Here is a 24,823-nt window from a genome sequence, read left to right on the forward strand (position 1 = left end):
TTTTCATGTGCACTACTTTCTTTCTGTTTTCATTGCACAAAAGTTTCCTCTCTTGAAATATGGCCTCGTCACTCACAGCCAGGCCACCGCTCCGACCGGCATTATAATGACTCTTCTCTGATTTAAAGGAACATGGCTGACTTTCTCTTTCTTTAACCCGATACCTGATGCAGCATTTGTGTGTGTATCCCCTTTAAGACCGCGAACCGCGTTAACGCGGTTCGCGGTCTTAAAGGGATACACACACAAATAAGGGATATACACACAAATGCTGCATCAGGTATCAATGGGTTAAATCGACGTTGTGTGGTGTTGTATCATGGGGATGAAGGGAACGACACCTCTGCAGCAGCAGAGAGAGAGGAGCACAACAATGGGATTCACCGTGAAGGCTTGTTTTCAACAGCTTGGAAACTCAAGACAGGCACACACGGAGGATGTGGGATCATGGCAGCTTTCAACCTGTCAGGCACCCCTTCTGTTTCCCTGCACAGGCAGGCACACCCCCGCTCATCACAGCTCACTCTGTGTTTAACTCAAGCAGACGTGCTCCCTCCTACTCGAGGTCGTACAGCACAGACGCTGTGTGCACAGATTCATCGTCACATTCACACCAATCTGGGAAGCCATCGGTAAAAAAAGAAAAAGTATATCTCGAGAGATTACATTCACACAGAAACACAAACACACCGACAGTGTCTCAGTGTGGTCCCTACAGTATATAGCAGCACAGCATTAAGGATCTTCTTCCTTGGGGGCATGGTGGTGCAGTGCAGTAGCGCTGTCGCCTCACAGCTAGAAGGTCCTGGGTTCGATTCCCACCTGGGACGCTGTGAGCGCTGAAGGAGTGCGTGCCCGTCCGCATGTCCTCGAGTGCCCACCCACCCACCGCCCGGGTGGGATTGTCAAAGGGCCTTTCTGTGTGGAGTTTGCATGTTCTCCTTCATATAGGAACCCCTCACCAAAACATCCTGGTTGCTGAAGTGGTGCCTCCTCTGGGATAGCGTGATCCTGCCACGTGCCATGTCCTACCGGTGAAGCTTCCCCTGTCAGGTGAAAAGAAGAGGCTGGCTAACTGCCCATGTCTCGGAGGAAGCATGGAGCCAGTTTCAGCTCTCCCCAGATCGGCAGAGGGTGGAGCAGCAACCAGGATAAATAAATTAAAATTTGCACTAATGGGGGATAAAATGGGATATGCGGAAATGCATCTTCTTCCTCTCTATACATGTCATGCTGGATTAGTTCAGCCCTATATGACACAGACATGCTTCCTAAAGGAGACATGGGATTAACAGCTTTACTGGCACCCTTGCTTGGCGATATGTTCCATAAAGAATGTGTTACAGAGTCAGATCCATGACACATTTTGGATGCAGCCTGATTGGAATGCAGAGCCTGGCACGCCGATGTACAACATGCTAACAACACACCTGTGCTTCTTGTGTGCAACAGAAGCCATATGAGTCCTGCCGGGGGTGTAGGGGCGTGTGCAGAAAGGAACAGGTGTCCCACACCCAGGAGAGAGATGGAGGGGAACGCACGTCTTGGAACTGGCTATGCATGCTATTTTCATCTCCGCTGACCTTAGCTCTTGTCTTCTGCAGTCAAGCTGCCTGTGTTCACATGCTGGCGTCATGCTGATACAGAGGCAGTGCCACACAGCTCAGCACAGAGACCAGCTGCTTGTCTGGGAGGCAGATTCAACAATGCGATCTCTCTCGATATTCCTGAAGTAGAGGCAGCATAGCTTACAAGAGAAGCGCAGATAAAGCTAGATGATAGATTCAAAGTCTTTTGTGTTGTTGAAATCGATTGTAGGACCACCAGGGACCGCTACTGATCTGATTATGAGTACGGTTGAGATTCAAGAGTGACATTACATTATGCGGCGATGAGCTGTGTGCAATTTATCCCTTGCTCTTTTTCAAGAACCACTTTCTTCTTCTGTGGTGTCAGCAAAAATGAGCGAAATAGTGTAAAGCTCCTGACTTCATGCCAGACTATAACCATGCCATCTTCACTCTCTCTCTCTCTCTCTCTCTCTCTCTGCCCCTTAGAGCCCCTGAGCAGTGTGTCTTCTTTGGAGGTGCACTTTGACCTCCTGGATCTGACAGAGTTGACTGACATGTCTGACCAGGAACTGGCTGAAGTTTTTGCTGACTCCGATGAGGAGAACCACAACGAGTCCCCAGCAGGTAAGTCCTGTTCAGAACATTCTCTCATCTGGCATGTTCTTTGGATTGTATTCTTAATTGCATGATGTTTTTTTACAATAAGAAAAATAAGGTGACAGAACATCTCTTATTTCTTCAATACAAAAACAAACGACACCTTGGTCCAGATTCCCTCAAGGTGTGTGTGGGGAAAAGTGCGCTATAGCACCAAACCTGGACCAATCAACAGTCTGTAGTAACTGCTCTGGTACAAATCAACAGCCTGTAGTAACTGCTCTGGTACAAATCAACAGCCTGTAGTAACTGCTCTGGTACAAATCAACAGTCTGTAGTAACTGCTCTGGTACAAATCAACAGCCTGTAGTAACTGCTCTGGTACAAATCAACAGCCTGTAGTAACTGCTCTGGTACCAATCGAGAAAAGGTGTCTTCTTCTTACCACTGCTTGCTCCAGATTTTCTTTTGATATTTCTTGCGTGTTTGAAGACATCTTGCCACTTTTAAACACAATAGTACAAGGAGTGTCTTTAAATGACACTCTCCATTTTGAGCTAATTTTTTAAGTCAACTGTTTGACCTGTTAATTTTGGTCAACTATTTTTGTTTGGAATTTTTTTGATCAGTGTGCCATTGGCAGTTAGTTTTCAAAAACATTCTGACAACTACACTCTCCTTTTCATATGGGACAGATCTTACATGATGATGATGATGATGATGATGATGATGATTATTATGATTAGTCTTAACATGAGCAATTTTATTTACATTATAATAGTGAAATATAAAATAACAATGTATATTGTTGTCTTGGACCCCAGGAAGACTAGCTGTTGTCTAGGCGTGAGCTAATGGGGGATCCTTTTTAATAAACAAATAAACAATTGGGAATTTCATTCTGGAAAACTGGAATGAATGGAAACCAAGGTGCATTCACTTGAGACGGTACATTGTGATGACTTATTACTGTAGCACCATAGCAGCCAAGTACAAGATAGTTCATTGAAATGCAGCAGCTTGGCCTCGTGCTGATTGGCATCAACAGAGAGGAGACAGTTTAACCTGGCACAGCAGTAGGTACGGCATAACGCCTAACCCACCTCCCTCTCAATTTGCCAAAGGAAGCAAAACAATCTCCCCCATGTTTTATTTATGACCTGGGATCTTCATACTGTATGCTGGGAGTGAAAACTCTCCTCCAGCACTTTGCCCCCCCCCCCTCTCTGCACACCTCCCTCCCCCTGACTCTCTGCACGCCTGCCCCCCTGCCTCTCTGCACGCCTGCCACTCTGCATGCCTCCCTCCCTGCCACTCTGCATGCCTCCCTCCCTGCCTCTCTGCATGCCTCCCTCCCCCCTGCCTCTCTGCATGCCTCCCTCCCTGCCTCTCTGCATGCCTCCCTCCCTGCCTCTCTGCATGCCTCCCTCCCCCCTGCCTCTCTGCACGCCTCCCTCCCCCCTGCCTCTCTGCATGCCTCCCTCCCTGCCTCTCTGCATGCCTCCCTCCCCCCTGCCTTTCTGCACGCCTCCCTCCCCCTGCCTCTCTGCACGCCTCCCTCCCCCCTGCCTCTCTGCATGCCTCCCTCCCCCCTGCCTCTCTGCACGCCTCCCTCCTGCCTCTGCATGCCTCCCTCCTCCCTGCCTCTCTGCACGCCTGCCCCCTGCCTCTCTGCACGCCTCCCTCCCCCCGCCTCTCTGCACGCCTTCCCCCCCGCCTCTCTGCACGCCTGCCCCCCTGCCTCTCTGCACGCCTCCCTCCCCCCTGCCTCTCTGCATCATGGATGTATTAAAAGAACTGGATAGGGGACCTGCCACGCCCACCCATGCATTCGGACGGAGGTAGCTCATTGGCGCATGAAGCCATCATGGGGGCTTTTTCTTCCTGGTTTTACTTCCTGACTATGCAGCCCAAGGCGAAGTGCGCATGTGTGCCATGACGTGTTCCATGACGTCTCCCACCCCTCCCACCCATGGATTGTATTACAAGAAGAAAATACCCCCGTATACGGCTCTTAGTGGCTTCTGAAGAAAAAAATGCCCCATAAAAAATTAGTTGATAATTAAAAGAGTCGTTTTATACTTTGAGTGACACCCGGAAAAAATTCCCCTGGGTTTAACAGCTGCCGGAGTCCCCATGCAAGTGGATGGGAATTTTCCTTTCTGGGCTGCATGGCGTCACGTGACTTGCAATACAGAGCTTCGCCAGCATGTTCAAATGGCTTCAAAGCCCAGCGCTATTCCTGGGGGCTTGCTCTGCATGCCTTCCCCCCGCCTCTCTGCATGCCTGCCCCCCTGCCTATCTGCACACCTCCCTCCCCCCGCCTCTCTGCACGCCTGCCCCCCTGCCTCTCTGCATGCCTCCCTCACCCTGCCTCTCTGCACGCCTGCCCCCCTGCCTCTCTGCACGCCTCCCTCCCCCCTGCCTCTCTGCACGCCTGCCCCCCTGCCTCTCTGCACGCCTCCCTCCCCCCGCCTCTCTGCACGCCTCCCTCCTGCCTCTGCATGCCTCTCTGCACGCCTCTCTGCACGCCTGCCTCCCCGCCTCTCTGCACGCCTCCCTCCTGCCTCTGCATACCTCCCTCCCTCTGCCTCTCTGCATGCCTCCCTCCCTGCCTCTCTGCATGCCTCCCTCCCTCTGCCTCTCTGCATGCCTCCCTCCCTGCCTCTCTGCATGCCTCCCTCCCTCTGCCTCTCTGCATGCCTCCCTCCCTGCCTCTTTGCATGCCTCTCTCCCCTTGCCTCTCTGCACACCTCCCTCCCCCTGCCTCTCTGCACGTCTCTCTCCCCTTGCCTCTCTGCACACCTCCCTCCCCCTGCCTCTCTGCACGTCTCTCTCCCCTTGCCTCTCTGCACACCCCCCCCCCCTGCCTCTCTGCACGTCTCTCTCCCCTTGCCTCTCTGCACACCTCCATCCCCCTGCCTCTCTGCACGCCTCCCTCCCCCTGCCTCTCTGCACACATCCCTCCCCCCTGCCTCTCTGCACACCTCCCTCCCCCCTGCCTCTCTGCACACCTCCATCCCCCTGCCTCTCTGCACGCCTCCCTCCCCCTGCCTCTCTGCACGCCTCTCTCCCCCTGCCTCTCTGCACACCTCCCTCCCCCCTGCCTCTCTGCACACCTCCCTCCCCCTGCCTCTCTGCACGCCTCCCTCCCCCTGCCTCTCTGCATGCCTCCCTCCTCTCCCTGCCTCTCTGCAGTCACACAGGCTTCCACGGTCGGCAGCTCCATATCTAAAGGTCCACCGACACGGTTAACACAACTTCTTCCTGATACAAATATTGAATATCCAGACGATGAACTGTAAGTCAAATGTGGAACACTTGAGCACACTTTCCTTGATAAGGATTTCAGAGTTTCAAAAGTGACAATGGCAACATCCAGGGGCGGAACCAAATCCAAGTGCTTTGTTTGCCTATGAATATATAATGGCTTCAAAGCAGATTACTGTCTCTTCAGTTGACGCACTGTATGTCATTCATTCATTCATTCATTCATCTATTCAGCAAGAAAAGAGAACTTACATCCAACCATTCTTTAAAGGTGGGGGGGGGATTCCGGGTGAGGAGTGAAGCAGAGTAAACATATATGAACAGTGTCTCATGCAGCTAACACAGATAAATAATTAAGCCGTTAAAACAACTCTGGAGGCTCTATTGTTTTTAACACGCATCATTCATAGAATATGAATAGTAGTGCAAATACTAATCTTATCTCAAGCTACTATGAGCGAGCCAGATGCCTTTCAATCCCAGATAACAATTCAGCCAGACAGCACTCAAGTCTCCTGTGTATTCATATTAGAGCCCTAACTCCATTGTCCTCAGCATAATAATATTAGGGTAGATTTACTTTGATAAACCCTTGGCAAACCCTAAGTATTTGCAAGTCTATCGCCTACACACAATGTCTGATGTCTTTATTTAAATGGTAAACTATCCATTTGCCTCATTTCTAATAATGAATGATGCAGAGTTAAACACATTAATTGATCTCTAAGTTAGAAAAGATTGTCACTTTATCTGATTTATGTCAGCTCTATCCACCTCCAGACTGCTTCACTTCTCTGATGGCGACTCTTATCTTTTTCTATACCCAGACAGTAGTCAGACTTTTATTGAACAGGTCAGGTGTGATGAGTGGCGATAACGCCGTTAACCTTTTTTTCTCCTTGTGCATAAACTTTTAGGACTTCTCCTTACTGTAAAAAGACAAGATAATACCCCCCTCCCCCTCCATCCTGTATTGTAGGCTGCTAGGCAGGTGGATTGATGAGCCTGTGATGAGCTCCAGTTAAAATCTCCTATGGCAATTTCTCTAAGGACAGCAGTGGCATAAAAACCCTGAAAAAGTTCTACAAGTTCTGTAAAGCAGAAACTTTATATAGGCTGTAGAGACTTTATATAGGCTGTAGTGCTTTCCGTGACTAATCTGGCCATAGAATCCCACCAGCAGAAATAAGAAAAGTAATGTCCACTCACTGCTCTAGTCTCACTCGGAGTGGTGATCATAAAGCTGAGCTCATCAGGAACTGTGGCTACAGTTACACTCATCAGTGGGATTTTTGAGATCTGATTCGAAATATTGGATTTTATGAGATTACATTGCTGTATGTCCACCATAACCTGATGGCAATTATGCATCTCATGAAAAAATATGTTGGGGAGCAACTTTTGCCCCCACTGTCTAAAGACTGGGGGCATTTACACAATTTTGGGGGCACTTAAAAAAGTAATTAGTGCATAATGTTGCAAAAGCCTAGCGTGAACAACAGCACTGTTAGTGTGAGTGTGTTGTCTTCTTCTTCTGGCAACCAGATTGTAGGTGCTGCTGAGTGTGTGTTAGAGATGGAAATGGGAATTCAATTAATTGAATGAAAATCATTTTTTTGCCTGGGCCTGGATCATGGTTTTTAGGGGCATTTTGAGATTTCTTGCGGACATTTTTGTCCTCGTCCTTTCCCACACTGCCTGAGGCTGTGTTTATTGAATGGTGTCTGCATTACTTTTTCTGCTCTTCCCCTACATTCCTTTGCCTTGCTTATTGCATTATAGATTGCATTGGGACTCATAAAGTCCAGCAGGATCAATAAGCAAGTTTTCATGTCTGACTTTGAAGATCCTATAGTAAAGTGAGAAAATGATATCTATTTTTGTGCATCCATCCGCATGAAAAAGTCACATCCAATGATGAGTGTAACAGACTCGTGAAGTTTATTTCAACTGAGACCAATATGTGGACCAGGCTTAATCACTGGTTGGCGTGTGTAGAGGCTGAAGGGATTTGGCTGGATCATTTCTTTTTTCATTCTGTTCTATTCACCAAATTGAATCATATTTTGAGCACATTGGTATAGAGCTCAACAGTCAAGTGGGGTACGGTGGCGCAGTCAGTAGCGCTGTCGCCTCACAGCTAGAAGGTCCTGAGTTCGATTCTCGCCTGGGACGCTGTGGCCGCTGGAGTTGTGACCCCCCCATATCTTCAGTGCCTACTGCCCAGGTGGGCTATCTCGTCAAAAGGGCCTTTCTGTGTGGAGTTTGCATGTTCTCCCCGTACCCCCCAGGGGGTTCCTCCGTACATAACCCCCCACTAAAAACATGCAGAAGATCGTCATCCGACCAGTGACAACAACATCTGAAGTTGGTCCCCGGGCGCTGGAAAGAAAAAGCGACCACTGCTCCTGGCCTGCCCCCTGGAGGAAAGGACAAGCCTGGATGGGTCAAATGCAGAGGACATATTTCACCGGCCACCGTCAGCATGAGTGTGTTGTGGCCGCATGCATGTGTTGAAGTGTTCGTGTGACAATAAAGACGGGCTTGTCCGTCTGAAATCGTGACTTTCCGTGACGTCTCCTGGTCCGGAAGTGAATTCCCCCTTCATTTTCTCCATAGACATTTCGAAAAACCCTTAACGAGTTTTAAAGCTGGAACCAAGTCAACCAGCGACCGACTGAATCGTGAGTGACCATAAAACAATAGGGAAATAGAATTTTCGATTTTCATTGTCAGCTGTGAGACCTTATAGCCAGGTGCGTGCGTGCCTTTCCAAATCATGTCCAGTCAATTGAATTTTAGAGCCCGACCGATACTGGATTTCTGAGGCCGATGCCGATACCGATATTAGGGAGTAAAAAAATTCCGATATCAATATATCAGCCGACATTCTTATTATATCCCTCAAATATCAAACACTGGACAAAGATATGACTTGACATAACTTGAGATATGTAATGTCGGCAGGATATTTTACAGCTTATCAATAAACTTTATTGTCCAAAATGACATCAATGCAATGAAACAGTAAACTTCACTGGGCATTTTATAATTATAAATAACTAGAAATACAGAAGCGCAAATATAACAAATATAAAATATAACTTGAGTTAAGAAAAAATATCAAATATACACAACATGCTGTCTATAACTTAAAAAATACAAAATAAAAACATATCGGCAATATCGGCCAACATATCGGCCGATACTGATATATCGGTTATCGGCCGATAATATCGGTGGACCGATATATCGGTTGGGCTCTAGAATTTACCACAGGTGGACTCCAATCAAGTTGTAGAAACATCTCAAAGATGACCAAGAGAAATGTGAGGCACCTGAGCTAAATTTCAAGCGTCATAGTCAGTATATGTCATATGTTATGTCAGTATAATATTTCATTTTTTCCCCCCTTTTTTAAAATAAATTAGCAAAACTTTCTCAAATTCAGTTTTTGCTTTGTCATTATGGGGTATTGAGTGTAGATTGATGAGGGGGGAAATCATTTTAAACGATTTTAGCATAAGCCTACAATTTATTTTTAACAAACAGCCTGTAGTAACGTCTCTGGTATGAATCGAGAGACGTTTCCAAAACCATCTGTCTTAATTTTCCAGCTCACGACAAAGATGAAAAGCTCCCTTGTGTTGTCTTCTTAATAACCACTGCTTGCCCCAGATTTTCTTCCAATATTTTTTGTATGTTTTAAACACAAATAGTACAAGGAGTGTCTCTAAATTACAGTACCGTAAATTCCGGACTATAAGCCGCGGCTTTTTCCCCGTTTTTTGGCCTTTTTTGGCCCCTGCGGCTTATATAACGGTGCGGCTTATCTATGGATTTTTTCAGCAAACGGCCACTCGGGAACCTCCAAAATCTATGGATGTTGGTATGAGGCAGAACGAGAGCAAGACAGACATTACGAGAGCGAGACCCTGATTGGATGATGTTGCAAAAAATGTGCCTCGCGACCTGATTGGAGCACTGTGCCACTACTCTCTCTCAGCCACTACAGTAAAACACCCTCCCTCCTCCCTCGCTCCGGGGGGAAAATGGCAGCGATTGAGCCTGAAAGACAGTCTGAATGAAATTGAATGTATCATTCCCAATTCTATGTATTACATTCTAAAAAACTAACGGCAACATTTTGGAAGGCTAAGCCACACAACTAGCTCGTTGTAATCTAACATCATGCTTCAAAAGATGGAGAACTGGCTGTGTTACGACGATGGCGGCGAGAAGAAGAAGGAAAGAAGGAAATCGAGCAGCAGCACGTAACCTTGGCATCAGGGTGTTGACACAGAGAGCAGACGGCCGAGGTGCCGTTCAGATCCGACTGAAGGCTCAAGTTTGCCAGTGGATCCTGACAGCGTGGAGGAGTGTCAAAACATCCACGATCACCAACGGGTTCCGAAAGGCTGGACTGCTGCGTGATGAAGAGGAGGACGCCGCCACAGCTGAGGGCCTTCAGAGGCTGTTCGATTCCGACAGTGACGAAGAGGAGTTCGTTGGTTTTGAGAGCGACAACGAAGGAGAGAGGAGAGTGGCTGACGAAGCCACCCTGAGCCTGTTCGTTTCCGACACTGAAGATGAGGACTTTGGTGGTTTTAGTACGCAGGAAGAAGACGAAGATGAGGATTAATGACTTGACTTTTCTGGTTACAGCCGTGTACTGCACCTTAGCCTAAAAGATGAAGACGAGGATTAATGACTTTTCTGGTAGGCTGATTACCGTATATTTTAAGCAGCCGTGTTACTGCAACTTTAGGCTTACGCGCTTACTGTCGTGTTACAGGCACTTTATTTTGCACTTTAAAAAAAACACATTTAATTTAGCCATTGATATTGCCTCGTCAAGCGCTGTAAGCTTTGTTTTTTGTTATGGTACTACTGTAGGCTATAATGTAGATCAGTGGTTTTCAACCTTTTTCATGCCAAGGACCCCTAAATTTACACAGCACAGTACATGTTCTGTAGCTACTATTGCACTAAATGGTAACACTTGAATACGTTATGCAAATATGCAACTTGTTTTGTTGAAATGTTAATAAATGGGAGCTTCCCCAAACAGCCATCTCTTTCCCGACAATCCCCTCTGTGCACGAACCCTTACATATGGTAATTAAACATCAAAACACCCGCGGCTTATAGTCCGGTGCGGCTTATATATGTAAAAAACAGTCAACTTTGCAGGTGCGGCTTATACACCGGTGCGCCTTATAGTCCGGAATTTACGGTAGATACTCCTCTTCACTTTCCATTCTGACGTAATTTTTGAAGTCAAACCGTTTGACCTGTTAAGTTTGGGCAACGTTTTTGTTTGGATTTGTTTGATCAGTGTGTCATCATGGGCACGTCGTTTTCAAAAACCTTCTAAGCCATCTGCCAACGTTCGAATGTTCGCTGTTGGAGAAAGTTAGATTGATGTGCCATGGGCTTTTAATGGAGATGGACACAGCTTTGGACATAAAGTGCAATACCAGATTATCCTATTTTCTAGTTTTGTTCTATCCACTGTCCTTTCTGTCTGGAGTTTGCATGTTCTCCCCATGTTTGTGTCAGTTTCCATCAGGTGCTCCGGTTTCCTCCCAGCCACCATCCACCACATGTACATGTATGTTCTAGGGTTAGTGCTCTGTCAGTACCTGTTCAATGCTGGTGATGGGCTACATGTAGAGGCTGAATTTCACTATACTTGGTACGACGACAATGAAGGAATCTTCATCTCCTATTTGCTCCTGCAGTCTAGAGATGGAACGATATGAAAATTTCATATCACGATTATCGTGACCAAAATTATCACGGTTATCAGTATTATCACGGTTTGTTAAAATGTGCTGAAAACATTCAAAAAGTACTAATACACTCACAGAAATCATTTCACCAAGTTTTATATTGACAACTCAGACCCAAAAAGTACTGATACACTCACTGAAATCATGTCTCCAAGGCTGCGCGTCTGCATCTGGGAGACGGTTGCCAGCTTTGGTTGGTGATGGACAGTATTTACCATGTTTTTCAAAGCACTGTAATCATGGTAACACGGTAATCATGGTGCCATGGTTTTAATGACAATGAAACGGTACGGTTATCGTAAGGAATTTTGTCACGGTTATCATTAATACTGGTTATCATTACATCCCTACTGCAGTCTAGGTTTGACTTTTTAACAGTTTTTAAATCTTTTGTCATTGCCTGATCCAAACCACGCCATCTCCGTCCCACACGTCTGTCTCCCTTCCACGCTCCCCTTCACCATCGCCTCCCTCTCTTCACCTCTCCACTAGATAACCCCCATGTTCCCAGAGCTGAGCAGAAGCAGACTAAACAATCATCCTCTCCCCTTTTTAAAATACCCAGACGACCCCTACTCAAGCTGTCTCAGCCTCTCATGGCCCCACACACCACAGCTGCTTCTCCATAGCCAGGTGCAGGAGATACAACAGCCAAGAGAGACTTCCAGGTGCAGGAGATACAACAGCCAAGAGAGACTTCCTGTCCAAGGCCACACATCCGCTGCTCTGCTTTATTTATTTTATTCGTTTATTTGGACGGGACAGTGCAAAATTAATGAACACAGAAACCACAGAACAGATAGTAAAACCTGGAACATAGTAAATGTGTAAAAATTGCCGGATTTAGCACAAGGCTAATTTCCATCCGTTGTCCCCATAAAAGATAAAACACAAAAAACATAGAGCGTAAAACGTAAAGCATAATAAAAACATACATAGAACATAGGTAGCAGCAGTACACTCTAAAACTACGTAAAACATGAGTAGCAACAAAACACTCTAAAATACATGACAGCAATTACACTTAGAAAAATAAAAATACATAATAATAATACACACAAAAAAAGAGAAGAAAAACACACTACCTGTGGACACATGACTGGTTTGTTTTCAGCCATTTTTTAAGTCTACCTTTAAAAGCGGCAAGGGTGGGGCTGTCCCTTATGGAGACGGAGAGACTATTCCATATTTGGCTGCCTTTTATCGATAGGACATTTTGACCAAACGTGGTCATTCTACGATGGACCTTACAATCACCTCTGGTGTCTGATCTAGTGCCTAGTCCAGTGAGTCTATTTTTTTGGCATTTTCTATTGCCAAATGGAGTCCCACTCCACGAATCAAGATTAAGACTCTCTCTGAGGAGATAGAGTTATTATAAACTGTTAAACGGTTTCCTTTGCACAGCTCCAAATCTGTGAGGTGCAGGAGTAAAGATTTGCTGGCCCGAAGACCAGGTTATTTCCCTCCAGGGCTTGAGGCCAGACGGTCTGGTTGAACAAAATGAAATGTGAGTTCACGTGACCGGCTGGTTTACCAGGCTACATGACTGATCTGTTTTTATTAGGGGTGTCACAATATATCGTCCCACGAAATTTCGCGATAGTAAAACGTCACGATATGTATCGTTGAGATGAAATCTCATATCGTGAAAAATTTTTTTTTTTTTTTTTTTTTTTTTTTCAAAAGTAGACAAAGAAACGTCTTTGTTTGTTGAAGTTCAATGTGTGGAAAGTAGTTCAGTTGAACAAGTCTCTGAAGAGACACATGAGAAGTTATACAGGAGAGAAACCATTCAATTGAGTTTCTGGCAAAACTGTTTACTTGACAGGAAAAACTGAAGATGCATAAAAAATAGACTAAGAAAAGTCTTGTTGTTTGAGTTTGAAGAAAAACTGAAGATGCATAATGAGAATTTATACTGCTGAGAAACCTTTTAGTTCAAAGTAAATCTAAGTGACGGTGTAACTCATTCTATTTCAAGATAAGCCTTATCTCCAATCTCATGTTTTTTCTAGTTGTTATTGTAATAACAATTTCCCACAACAGCATGTTTTGTATTTGTGCATTTCAAATAAAATACTACTTTTCCAGTCATATATTGTCATTATTCAAGTTTAAAAAAATATTGTTAAAATCGTATCGTATCGTATCGTTATCGTGAACCCAGTATCGTGATACGTATCGTATCGTGAACTGAGTGTATCGTGACACCCCTAGTTTTTATACATCATTTATGCAAGAAAACACACGCAAGTGAATGACATGTTTTGATGAGCAAACCTAACAAAGCAGTGATACGAAACGTTCGCTCTTATGTTTTTTATTGCATGAATAATCATGTATTCTTCTTCTTCTTCTAATGGCTTTCCGGCAGACTGGTGGATGCCTTGCGGCACATTGCTGCCTCTCACAGTTGGATGGTCTCACTCTAGACCTGGTTCTTCTTCTTTCAAGTTTCCGGTGTTTCTCACACCTCCTCAGTCTTGGCTGTTGCACCTTGTCTCATGTTCCTCCGCTCCTCATCCATCCTGATCAACGCACCTTCACCTTCATGAAGGGCTCCTCCGTTAATAGAGATTTCCATATAATTCATATAAAATTGTGTAAGTGGGTTCTGTCTGTGTCTCTGTCTATGACATCATCAGTGATGTCACTCGAGCACTCAATGATGTCATCAGTGATGGTCTCATCACCTATGGTCACATTACCTACTGTATACCAGGGGTGGGCAACATTTTTTTCCAGAGGGCCATACTGACTTACATCAAGTAAGCGAACGGACACACATTGGAGATCATACAGTACCTGCCAACACTCCTGATTTTCGTGGGAGTCTCCCTATTTTTAACCCTCTCTCCCGTTGTGATTGGTAATTTCTTGTTAATCTCCCGATATAATAGTGATACAAATCCAATGGCTGGAGCAGATGAGATTTATTAACATGATTCTGCCTTTTATTGAGTTTTTGGTGGTTGTTTTGTTTTTCTTTGAGGACATCGGGGGCCGGATAGAGATGGTCCAGGGCCAGGTCCGGCCACACTCCATGATGTGATCAGTGATGGTCACTCGAGCAATTGTGATGTCATCAGTGATGCGAAGTTGGGCCAATAGAGCAGGCAAGGCCCCGCAGCAGCCGAGCTGCAGGCAAGGCCGCACAGCGGCCGAGCTGCGTACATGAGCCTGCAAACCCTGCGCAGCGCGTGAGATTTCTAGTGAATAAAAACAGATCAGTTATAGTATAGATAGGCTAAAATAAATACACATTACATTAGACTTGTATACTACATGAATAGTCTTGTGCATTCTGTTAATTTGCCAGATGTATTATCCAATACCTGTATCTTTTCGTGGTTTGTCTTTCTTTTCTTTTTTTTTTTAATGTTTTTTTTCCCGATTTTTTATCCCATTTTTATCCCCCGTTTAGTGCTCATTTGAATTACTCAATCCTGGTTGCTACTCCATCCTCTGCCGATCTGGGGAGAGCCGAGACTGATTCCATGCATCCTCCGAGACATGGGCAGTCAAGTCAGCCGCTTCTTTTCACCTGCCCGAGGAAGCTTCACCGGTAGGACATAGCACGTGGGAGGTTCACGCTATTCCAACCAGTTCCCCTCCCTCTGAACAGGCGCCCTTAACGATCAGAGGAGGAACCATATAAGCAACCAGGATGTTGCATGTTTCTGTGAAGGGGGTTCCTATATGAAGGAGACCCCCGGGAGGCACGGGGAGAACATGTAAACTCCACACAGTAAGGCCATTTTGCCGACCCCCACCCGGGTGGTGGGCACTCGAGGACATGCGGACGGGCACGCATTCCTTCAGTGTTCACATCGGCCCAGGTGGGAATCGAACCCACGACCTTCGAGCTGTGAGGCGATAGTGCTTACCACTGCACCACCGTACCTCCCTCGGTTTGTCTTTCTTGATCCTGCTTTTAACAATCTATTTGTTCTACCTGTTGTTCTAGAAACCATTATAAAGCGCCTCCCCCTCTTATTGTCCCTACAGTAGCTGGCTTTGATCCACCATGCTCCGCCTCACTGCCTCTCTGCCTCAGAGTTGGCAGGAGTACAGGGGAAGGATCATAATCCCAGATAGATGCCATGGTGGCTGACATGCTTTTGAGTTAAGAGGCCAGGTTTGAGCCATGGGTAGCCTACTTTATGCGATAATGCACTCATGATAATTATCAGCGCTTAAGATTGTTGTAGCTCAGTCAAAAAACTGAAAATAAAAACGACAACCTCCCGTGTATTTCAGATGTTATCCACTAATGGATTTCATCAGCCAATGGAATTTGCACAGACTGATCCAGAGGTTTCAAGACCCGCCCACAACAACACAACCGAGGTGCTTTCAACTATATTACACTGTAAAAAAAAAAAAAGACTCACCCACAACAACACAACCTAGGTGCACTGCTTTCAACTATACACTGTAAAAAAAACTATGGACAGAGTGAGTGTGACACAACCCATTGGTTTGTGGACTCTCGTTTTGAAGGCTCTAGTTTGGCATTTTGCCCACTGCCATCTTGGTTCTCTTGTAGCGCGCGTGAGACCAGGGCTTTCCCACAGAGCCCAGAGAGGGATCAATAAAGCATATCAATCAATCAATATCATGCAACTTGCAAGGTTAGCAACTCATGCCCATTCGAGGAAACTACATCTTTCAACAGCACAAGTTTGGCAGTTTTAAAGATGTTTTCGATATCTTCTATCTTCTCTGGCAGATAGATGTTCAGCTGTGTAACACTGGAACAGAACCATCGCCAAGGCAACGACAGAACATACACAGAACTTCTTAACAGAATCCGTTTCAGAGAAAAACATCAGGACCTTCTTAATGAAGGCTTGGCCCTCTTAACAGTCAAGAGTCAAAATACCTGACAACAAGGATGAAACATCATCACTGATGACATCATCACTGATAACATCACTGATTACATCATCACTGATGACATCCTATCTGTTATCCGTTCCTGAATGAATGAATGAATGAATGAATGAATGACTCACCCTGCGCATATGGTAAAAAGATTGAGTTGTGCGTTGTGGCTCTTTTTCAGATGCCTGAAACACCTTTCCTTTTTGTGATTTGGATCCAGCAGTCCTATTATGGTTTTACTTCCTATACTTTCAAGAACAAAAGAGAATTTTTGAGAGATAATCTATTGTGCCATATGGATTGTGTGCTGTGCAGTGTGTGTAGACAGTGATATAGTGCATGTGAGGATTTATCCCAAGAGCGGCTTATGGTGTCAGACCCAGCTGCTCTGTTGGATTCCCTAAAACCTTTCTCATTATCCCACCCTCTGTGATTTTACACCAGGCAATTATTGAAAGTCCTTGTAGTGTCATAAAAGAGGTGTATTATTTAATGTGCCTATATTTGCATGGTTCTTATAGAGAGCCAAAGTGGAACGTCACTTCCTGCTTCAGCACTGTACCAGAGATTTTCATCCGCCATTTATTTTCCCATAGACATTTTGTAAAATGCTTATAAAAATAGTTGTACTTGTTCAAACCAAACGGTTCAGATATATGTAGAAACAGGAGAGATCGCATAACATTTCACTCAGACCAAAACGTAAAAGAAATGCGGGTTTAAAGAAAGAAAAATCTGTTTTTTTAAGTTTTGGTCCAAGTGAAATGTTCTATGGTCTCTCCCGATTCTAAATATAGCTGAACCGTTTGGTTTGACCAAGTAAAACTATTTTTATAGGCATTTTACGAAATGTTTATGGGAAAATAAATTGCGTAAGAAAATCTCTGGTACAGTGCTGAAGCAGGAAGTGACGTTCACTTTGCCTCTCTTGCTAACAGATGGGAAACGTGGATTGCCTAGTTTCACTAGTTTGGCTAGTTGTCTAGGTAGGCGTCAGTGGCTGCCATTGAGGAAGTAGAGTCTGAGAGAGAAAGGGAGGGACCTGTTTACCGTAATTACATTGTGTCAAAGTCAATTGTAAATGTGGGTCAGACAGAACTGTGTGTGTGTGTGTGTGTGTGTGTGTGTGTGTGTGTGTGTGTGTGTGTGTGTGTGTGTGTGTGTGTGTGTGTGTGTGTGTGCGTGCGTGCGTGCGTGCGTGCGTGTGTGGAGGAAGCAGTGAGGAAGGAGGAAGAGAGGGATGACAGTGCAGTGGGAGGCTGAGGGGAGAGAGAGAGAGAAGGGCCGGCTGTGTGAGCAAGTTCATTCTAAATGTAGGTTCCTGAATAATTGACTCTTCCCTGCTGGATACAAGGCTTGCTCCTTTCAAAGTCATTTAAACTGTTACCGCAAGAACAACTACACTAACACATTACTTATATATGCCATTTCCTGCTTGCTTTTCGTCCCACCATTTTGCCCATTCTGTCCCGTTTTTACTCCCTTCATTTCCCTCTCCCTTTTTCTATATGGTTTGCTGAATCAACGCTACACCACAGTTGGATTAAATCCAGAGAACCAAGAAAGTAATTAGTGATTGATCAAGCGACTCTTGAGCAGCTCCTTTGATAATGAACAACGTGCTGACTTTGTTCAGCACTTTGGGTGTGAAGGTTGTATTTATTTATTTATTTATTTATTTATTTATTTATTTATTTGTTTATTTATTTATTAGCACAAATCAAGACTGAACTATGTTGAAACCTATGTTTCAGAGATAATTATTACTTTAAGCATTTGACGATGGTCTAACATTATACAGCCCAAGGTGGAACAATAGCGAGCCAAAGTGAACGTCACTTCCTGCTTCAACATGGTACCAGAGATTTTCGTCCGCCATTTATTTTCCCATAGACATTTTGGAAAATACTTATAAAGATAGTTTTACTTGTTCAAACCAAACGGTTCAGCTATATTTAGAAACAGGAGAGACCTGTTTTGTTTTGGTCCGAGTGAAATGTTCTATCTATGGTCTCCCCCGATTCTAAATATAGATGAGTCGCTTGGTTTGAGCAAGTAAAACTATTTTTATACGCATTTTACGGAATGTCTATGGGAAAATAAATGCCGGATGAAAATCTCTGGTACCATGCTGAAGCAGGAAGTGACGTGCACTTTGGCTCTCTATATATTTCCCAAGAGGAGATGGATGTTCGACTTGCGGTTGACACGTGGTGAAGAATGGCAGGCTGACAGAGCGCTCTCCCACCTAATCAGGTTTTAACACCAGATTCATTAACGTACTTAGGTAACTGGGAGAGTGGATCTGTCGGAAAAAACTGCCATAGAGCAGAATGTTATTTGCTGCAATTTTAGGAGCAATCCGATTACTTGCTCCAAAGAGGGTCCCATACGTTAAACCAGGTCTTCCCCTCAGATTCAGATTCCCCTCACTTGTTCTCCAGCTGTGGAAGTCAATTTTTTTACATCCATTGTGTTCTGTTTTGTTCATATTTTTGTAGCTGTTTAGGTTGCAATGGGTCACTGAAGACGGAAAGAAACAAAATACATGTACTATGAGGAATATACAGTAGGGTGATATCACTCAATGTGAATGGGTTACACCAGTGATATTCAACTGGCGGCCCGCGGGCTGCGATGGAATTGCAAAAAAAAAAAAAAAAAAAAAAAAAAAACTTTTTTTTTACAGTGCACCTGAACGCAACATGCAAGATACCCGCTGAATAAGGCCATGTTCAGACTAGGAGGCCAAATCTGATTTGTGAACTTTAGTGACCTATTAATGACTTTATCCAGATTGGTTTTATGAGTCTGGATGCGCCAAGTCTGATTTGTGTCACTTGTCCCAAACCACATATGGAGGTAGTTTCCAATCTGCTTTCGACTGATGTGACTTGAGTGCGGACGCGCAGATCCACCAAATCTGATTTGAACGTCACTCGCAACTCGTCATCAAATGCTTCTGCGCAGGAAAACCACGTCACCAACGTACGTATTTACTGACGCCCACGTCGTTAACATAGCAACCCATGCAGATAGGCTGTTTAGGTCTGGCCACACAGATCCAACTTGATAATCAGATTTGTGGCAGTGCGGACACACTCCCAAATCAGATTTGGGAAACCAATCAAGATAATGATGATTAATGACTTTATCAGCAAATCGGGGGGCAGACTGTTTTTAATTTGAGTCATACAAATTTGAATCAAATACATTTTTTATTTTATTTTATTTTATTATTATTATGCTTTTCGGAATTCAGCAACTATACTGAGTTCCTTCAAATGACACCCCTCCTGGGCAAACTGTTGGGTATGACCCAGTGTTTCATTTCTCTTTGGCTGCCCCAAAGCCTTTCCCTCAATAGGCCCATTTCACAGCAACGGTTCTGAGGGGGTAAAACAGGAAGTAAAGCAGGTGTAATCAATAACATTAATGAGGGCCCTGACACTGGAACACCTAAATGGAATGGAACCATAATGGTATTGATTACACCTGCTTTCCTTCCTGCTTATCACCTCAAAACGGTTGCTGTGAAATGGGTCAATGGCTCTGGGCTGCCCTGTCGCTGGAAAGACACTGACATCACTGACTCGAGTGACATCCTGATGACATCACAGTTCTGTGACAAAACTCATGAGTGATATCACTGATGGCTTGAGTGACATCACTTATGACATCACAATTAAGGTCATAGACATTGTGGCATCGCGAGTCAGCAATATGTCCAACCGTAAACAGTACGGAGGCCAAATTGTGTGTTCTCAGAGCACTTTTTATTTTAACGATATAAGCTGTCCAGCAGCACAGAAATCAGAAACTAAATTAACAAATAATTGATTACAAATTAAATAAGGGTATCATTCAACAATGGAGTCAATGCATTCTCATACATAATAATAATTATACCCCCCCCCCCTCCCCCCACTAAGATCGTAATGTTTTGCCAAATGATTTGGCCCACCAGTGTGCCCCGGCCCGCAGGTTGGGAATGGCTGCTCTATCCTGTCCTGCCGGTTTCTGGCGGAGCTTCTTCGCTTGTTGTTGGACCTGGAAGTGCTGTACTATTTCACAAGCTGTGCAATAGTGTCCTCTACCGTATAACCATTGTATAAAAGTGAAAACACGGATTTCCAGAAAATTCCGTCAATGGTGGGGGAAGCGTTGTCTCATAAATGATGGGAAATCTCGTCAATGGCGGGGAAAGAGTTAACTACAGAACATGCCACACAAAAGCACCAACACGCAGCTTTGTGGTAACTGGGAGAACATCACTCATGACCAGGGAAAAATCACACAAATGATGGCATTGGCGTTGCTAATTTGAAGTGTATGAGACCTTTGAGAGAAAGGACTTTTTAAGGCATGGTTTGAACCCTGTCCTTCACCAAAATACATCAACTCGTGCTTTACATCAACTCATGCTTTACAATCAAGGATTCTAGTCCAGGCTGGACTAGAATCACTGTGCCTGACATTGCACGGCACCCCTGGGACCCTCGTCATCTTCTTCATAAGCATCACCGCCATGGCTTCTCTGCTGTGACTGACTATGCATTTCACAGAGATCCACTTCCTCCATGTCGTCAGAGACTATGGGCTTATCCTTGGGAGGTAGCAACCTTTCCAGCTGGGGCATGAGATGCGCTGGGATCCAATGATTTCCTGGGAATTCCACCCGGAACTGAATGATCAGCTGTCCCTTCTCATAGGGCTGCCTGTAAATGGGCATGCCTTCGTTCTGAACACATCTGATGTCCTCGTGCTTAATGACTTCGCCTGGCTGTGAGGTCATGATGAGCGTCCTGTTGTCCAAAGTACGAATGGTCTTCTGAAAACCGCAGAGCGCTTCAACGAGTTTGATATCCATCTTCATGATCAGATTATCCTCTTGTCTGTGGAGAACAGGGTGCACCTTCTGATCCAGGACAATAATGACATCCCCAGGCTCCAGCCCAGGCTCCTGGTCGCCTTCTCCATGGAATGTAATCTTCTGACCGTGTCTCATACCTTTGTCAATGTGAACTTCGAGAATTTTCTTCTTGCGTTCCACTTTGAGCCCATTGCAGGTCTCGCAGCGGTCCTTTGACTTGAACTTCTCACCCTCTCCGTGACAGTCAGTGCACATGCTTTGAAGCTGCTGAATATAGCCGGGCGCAATCTGTTGCACTTTGACCCGTACCCCTCCTCCCTTACAGCTCGAACACTTCTCCACGGTACCTTTCTTACCACCATAGCCATCACATTTTTCACAAATGACATTTTTCTGGAGCCCAAGTTTCCTGGTGGTTCCACTGTAAATCTCCTCCAGTGTAACACTAAGCTGATGGACAACATTCTTCCCTTTTCGATCTCTCTGAGTTCTTCCGCCGCCTCCAAAGAACATGTTGAAAATGTCCATTGGGTTGCCTCCTCCAACCACGCCTCCCTCTTTGATAGCTTGTTCCCCTCCTTGGTCATACAAGTCTCTCTTCTTTGGATCTGACAGCACCTCATATGCTTGGGATATAAGCTTGAACCTCTCTCCTTCGCTGGGGTTCTTGTCTGGGTGATATTTTAATGCAAGTTTTCTGTAGGCTTTTTTTATTTCATCTGGTGTGGCTTTGGGATTGACACCCAACATGTCATAAAAAGCGGTTTCACGAACCATGGTGTTAAGCTGTGCTAGTTAGCTATGTCCGGTGCTACTTATAGCCTCTGCGGGAAGGATTTATGACATCACTGATGATGTCACAATGTCTATGACATCATCAGTGTCATAAATCACTGTTCACTTATTTGATGTCAGTGATGTCACTCGAGGACTCGATGATGACATAATCTGTGATGTCACTTGAGCTATTGTGATGTCATCAGTGATTATGTCACCTTACTACTATAATAGAGTGGCATCCAGTCTGTGTGGGAACGCCCACAAACGTTATTCCGGTAGCGTTGTGTCAGTATGCCGGTGGTGGAAACCATAGACATATATAAAGGCTAGATGGCTTACCCGCGCTGCCGGTCAATGGAGAGCGACGTCGTCGCATGGTGGCCATCTTGCTACGGCACCACAGCTTTATATCTATGGGTTAAAAAAACGCTAACATTTTATTATTATTTTTGGCTCCAAATTACACCAAACTTAAACTGAAGCATCATCATCATGAGATGAATTCACGCACCTAGTTTCATGCAGTTTCATCCATTTTGCTAGGAGCTATGAGCATCTGTTGTTGGGTTAGTATTATCACATCAGATGATCATAACTCCTAGGGAAATGGATGAAACTGCATGAAACTTTGTGCCTGAATCCCTCTCATGGCATAGATGCTTCGGTTTAATTTTGGTGTAATTTGGAGCCCATCAAAAAAATAGTGTTTTTAGTGTTTTTTTTTTTTTGTTGCCATATCTCGGGAACGGAATATGCTTGTAATAAACCAAACCGTTTGTAAATCCGTCAAGATTTCAGCGAGTTATGAGTATTTTTGTCTGTGCACCCTCCAACAGCTACCATAGAACGTACCAGAAAGCCTGCCGTAGCAAGATGGCGGCGCTTCAACGACGCTGGTGACTCCGCCTTAAGCCATCTAGCCTTTATATATGTCTATGGTGGAAACCACCAATCTCAATGATCTGAGCCAACAGCAGGAGGCGCTGCGGCTCCAAAAGAAGTGAGGCACCTGGAGTCTCGGTGCATCCCCAGGTCAGTCAACAACATATACCAGGCACATGTGTCCCCTCCCCTGTCTGCCTGGGCTAGCATCTAAAGCAGGGGTGGGCAACTATTTTTCATGGGGGGCCACATGAGAAACCCAGATTGTTGCCGGGGGCCGAACAAATATTGTCATGCCGTAACCCATGGATGGGCAACTTTGATGATAGAGAGGACCACAAAAAAATGTCCTCGCTACCAGATTTTGCTGAGGGCTGAACGGCGCCAGCACGAAAAATTTGGGGCATTTGAAGCCAGGTTTAGAGGAATAACTAATTTTAAATTAACAATTGTGATGTCATTATTCAGTCTAACCACCAATATTTGATCCTTTTCCTCACTCACTCATATATCACCACCTGCTCTCCCTGCAGGGCTTGAAATTAACTTTTTTCACCACCTGCCAATATGGCTGCTAGATTTTAAAGTTACCAGCCAATTAGAATTTCCACTAGCCGAAATGTTTTTCTTGAAATAAACCAGAATATGAGTGGGTTAATTTAAGCATAAGTATCAGTAAGTGGCCCGGGATTCTCAAAGCCTGTGTTGAGGGTCACACAAGAACAAAAATGCACTCTTGAAGCTAAATAAATCCAAAACCAACAAGTTAATTATTTAAATTTCTACTTCAATGTAGAACAGTCATTTCTTACACATGAGATTACTTTTAGCCTTTTAGTCATAAATATTATTGAAAGATATTCCTTCAGACTGAAATGCTATAACAGAAGAGTATTGCCCAGAATGACATGAACATTTGGACACTTATTCAGCGGGTATATTGCATGTTGCGTTCAAGTGCACTGAAAAAAAAAATTTTTTTTTTTTTTTTTTTTTGCAATTCCATCGCGGGCCACACAGGGGGCGCCGGCGGGCCGCATACGGCCCGCGGGCCGTATGTTGCCCATGTATGATCTAAAGGGCTGGGCTAGCATCTAAATGCTAGCTAGCTGTGCTGCGTGGGGAAAATGGTGCGCTTTTCAGAGGTTATTATGGTTAAAAAGTCCAGAAATAGGCATAGCGGGTATATAACCTATGTTTTACGATATAAAAATATCATATTAAAAAAAAAAAAAAAAAAAATCAGCCCCCTCTCCAGTTATAACCGCCCCCTCAGTCATTTCATCCTGGTGCCGGCCCTGGTTCAGACTCTTCACTGCCAGTGGGGCAGCTCCAGACTGTAAATCAGCATGACATCACACATTAGCGTCTCTGAAAAAATACATGTTCCTGTTCACAACCTCTGAATGCACAGTGCTAGACAACAGGAGTAGCACACAGAAATAAAATCAGTGTTCTTAAATCGCTTGATCATCCATAACGTTACATGTGTGCACAGAAACGGACATGTAACAACAGTTTCTTCTTTCCTACACTTCCTACTGGAGCACAGAAGGAATACTGCACAAATGGATGGGGAGAAGGAGGGAGTGTCTGAGAGAGATAGCTTGGTGTGTGTGTGTGTGTGTGTGTGTGTGTGTGTGTGTGTGTGTGTGTGTGTGTGTGTGTGTGTGTGTGTGTGTGAGTGCGTGCGTGCGTGCGTGCGTGTGTGCGCATGTGCACGTGTGTGTGTGTGTGTGTGTGTGTGTGTGAGAGAGAGTGATAAATCCATGTATGTGTGTGTTGGGGTGGGGGGTTAAGTAATTATTGGTGTGTAAACATTCCTCTGTGTCTCTCTGTGAAACATTTCCTCCATTGTGCTTTCAATCAAACGACAGGAGAAGGCTGGGTCAACAGGACATGTGAATAATGCACAGAGGAAACAAGGTGTAGAGAGATATACATCACACACACACTCTCACACACACACACACACACACACACACACACACGCGTGCACACACACACACACACACACACGCGTGCACACACGCGCACACACACACACGCGTGCACATACGCACACGCGCACACACACACACACACTCACACAGACACAGACACACACACTCTCTCTCTCACACACACACACACACACACACACACAGACACACACACAAACACAC

The 24,823-nt window shown here is 44.9% G+C and overlaps 1 protein-coding gene and 1 pseudogene across 3 annotated transcripts in view; one reads left to right on the plus strand and one right to left on the minus strand.

Moving 5' to 3' along the window:
- dbndd1 (dysbindin domain containing 1) overlaps positions 1-24,823 on the plus strand; it is a 40,042-nt gene that overhangs the window by 12,682 nt on the left and 2,537 nt on the right. For both annotated transcript variants that reach the window (XM_083651266.1, XM_083651267.1), the window contains exon 3: positions 2,058-2,195. In XM_083651266.1, coding sequence (XP_083507392.1) covers positions 2,058-2,195 — 138 coding nt within the window. The remainder of the gene's footprint in view (positions 1-2,057; positions 2,196-24,823) is intronic.
- On the minus strand, positions 20,586-21,773 carry LOC310789612 (dnaJ homolog subfamily A member 4 pseudogene; annotated as a pseudogene). Its single transcript has one exon. The product of its transcript is annotated as a dnaJ homolog subfamily A member 4 pseudogene (transcript).

Source organism: Poromitra crassiceps (genome assembly GCF_964638095.1).
Source record: "Poromitra crassiceps genome assembly, chromosome: 14".
In the NCBI taxonomy this organism is placed as follows: domain Eukaryota; kingdom Metazoa; phylum Chordata; class Actinopteri; order Beryciformes; family Melamphaidae; genus Poromitra; species Poromitra crassiceps.